The sequence below is a fragment of the Penaeus monodon genome, chromosome 41, assembly GCF_015228065.2.
Source record: "Penaeus monodon isolate SGIC_2016 chromosome 41, NSTDA_Pmon_1, whole genome shotgun sequence".
Classification (NCBI taxonomy): domain Eukaryota; kingdom Metazoa; phylum Arthropoda; class Malacostraca; order Decapoda; family Penaeidae; genus Penaeus; species Penaeus monodon.
The window spans coordinates 3,083,212-3,085,711 of NC_051426.1; the positions used below are offsets into that span (position 1 = coordinate 3,083,212).

Genomic DNA, 2,500 nt, shown 5'->3' on the forward strand with positions numbered 1-2,500 from the left:
TCATTATTATTATTTTATTGTTATTATTATTATATATACATTTTATTATTATTATTATTATTATTATTATTATTATTATTATTATTATTATTATTATTATTACTATCATTACTATCATTATCATTATCTTTATTATGTTTGTTATTATTGTTTATACTATCATTATTGTTATTGTTATTATTTTTATTTTATTTTTATTTTATTTTGATCACCATCATCATCATCATCATCATTATTACTATAGTTAGTATTGTTATTATTACTATTATTTTTATTATTTATTTATTTATTTATTTATTTATTTATTATTATCATCATTATCAATAATATTTTTAATATTATTATTAATGTTATTATTATTATTATTATTATCATTATCATTATCATTATTATTATTATTATTATTATTATTATTATTATTATTATTGTTATTGTTATTGTTATTGTTATTGTTATTATTATTATTATTATTATTATTATTATTATTATTATTATTATTATTATTATTATGATTACTAATGATCATTATTTGATAATTATTTTTGATAATGATTATTATAATAGCATAATTGCCATCATCATATTGATTATCCCTATCATTATCTTTATTTTATCATATTATCAGTATTATCAGACATACTATTATTATTATTATTATTATTATTATTATTATTATTATTATTATTATTATTATTACAGTTATTATTAATGTTATTATTATTATTATTGTTATATCTATTGTTAGTATTGTTGTTATTATTTGTAGTATTTTTTATTGTTGTTGTTATTGTTATTGTTATTGTTGTCATCATCATCATCATCATCATCACTGCTATTGTTTTTTTTTATGTTTATCATTTCATTATTGTTATGATCAGTTTATTATTATTATCAATATTTTGTTATTACTGTTGTTGTTATCATTACTCTGATTAGGCATCTTGTTATAGTAATTATTTTTTATTATGGTTCATGTATTTCTTATTGTTAAAAAAAAAATAGCTGATATTTTTTCATATTATTTTATTCTTTTTTACATGTCTGTCTTATTCTCCATCTATCCTCCTCCTCTTTTTTTTAATGAATGAATGAATGTATATAAATAATGTATACATCTTGTGTACTAATTTTTTTACTTACCATTTCAGCTGATCATAACATAGAAAATACAGGAAGACTTCAAAAGAGGAAATTAAGAAATGTAGATTGTGCATAATCGGCAAGAAAAAGCAAAGATGTGTCTTAGTTATACCATAAGGAGTTGAATTGCCTTTGTGCTGTGTGAGGAAAAAAATTAAGGGCATCGGGCACGTTATATAACCCCTTTGAACGGTCTTCCATTCATCATGTGTCAAGAGGCATTCTTACGGCAGCATTTGGGTAGAGATGGTGAGTGAAAGACAGTGCAAGCGAGAGAGCGCCATGAGGCAGCTCAATGATGACAGAGGTGTGTGCCAAATGCGTGTGTCCGATATAGCAGATAAAGCATCCAGTAACGTCCCAGAATGTAGTTCGAGAGGATGTGTAGTGAGTGGAACAAGATGCACCCAGGAAGAGAGCTAGGGAAGTGGTTCGGCATTCCGTGATGGAGAAAGTGCAGGTCATGAGCGTGGGTCCGGCCGCCTGCGTTGGCCGGGGCTCTGTTGGGCCTCCGCAGACCCTGAGGGGGGGCCCACTTCCCCCTCAGGACCAGAGTGCTGAGTACATGCGGCCCAGAGACAGAAAGAGCAGCAAGGGCAGCACGGCCCTGACTTCACAGACGACAAATGTGATCAACAACAATGTGGAGGTGAACGGATTAGTGAATGGTGGCATCACCAATAGTAATAATAATAACAATAATAACAGTAATGTTAGTGATAGGGGGAATGCGCGCAAGAAAAGTACCGATGCCAAAAACCGTGAGCAGGGGACAATGGGCTTTGTGAGTGAGAGAGTGAGAGCACTAAGTGTCAGCAACCGGCCAAAGACGAGCTCCTCGCACAGGTTTGGGCCCCCAGACCTCCGTGCCTCTTACAATGAGAGACTGCGCTCAGGTCCCACAAGCCTTCAGCCTCCTGGAAGGGGAGGAGGCAGTGGGCGCCCAGGTCAGGAGGTTGGGGGAGGTTTTGTATACATGCGAGGCACAGGTGGTCTGTATCGCAGCAACTCCTCACTGGAGCTGGACCATGATGCAGAAGAGCAGCCTCCAGCATCCCCCCTGCGCAGGGAGTATGGCTCCCATGGTTCCATCAATGTGGCTGCTGCTCCTCCAGAAACCCTCTTCAACATCCTGCGAGATCTCCAGCCATCCGGTAGGATAGAACCCCCCTCAACCTCCGCAGACAACGTGGCAGGAGCTGGTGAGGCTGAAGCCACATCCCCCAAGGTCAGGTCCAAGTTCCAGAAGCTGTGGGACAAGGACAAGTCATCCATCTTCAAGAAACTGCGCTCTAGCAAAAGTACAGAGGGCAAGGCAGACAGCAAGTCTGATGTAAACTCTGAATCAAGTGTACCATCT

The 2,500-nt window shown here is 34.6% G+C and overlaps 1 protein-coding gene across 6 annotated transcripts in view; it reads left to right on the top strand.

Moving 5' to 3' along the window:
* The window catches only part of LOC119598196 (signal-induced proliferation-associated 1-like protein 2), a 32,350-nt gene that overhangs the window by 9,797 nt on the left and 20,053 nt on the right, over positions 1-2,500 (top strand). For all 6 annotated transcript variants that reach the window (XM_037947821.1, XM_037947819.1, XM_037947817.1 and 3 more), the window contains exon 2: positions 1,149-2,500. This exon is cut by the window's right edge and continues 308 nt beyond it. In XM_037947821.1, the coding sequence (XP_037803749.1) occupies positions 1,586-2,500 (915 nt within the window). In that variant the 5' untranslated portion in view covers positions 1,149-1,585. The remainder of the gene's footprint in view (positions 1-1,148) is intronic.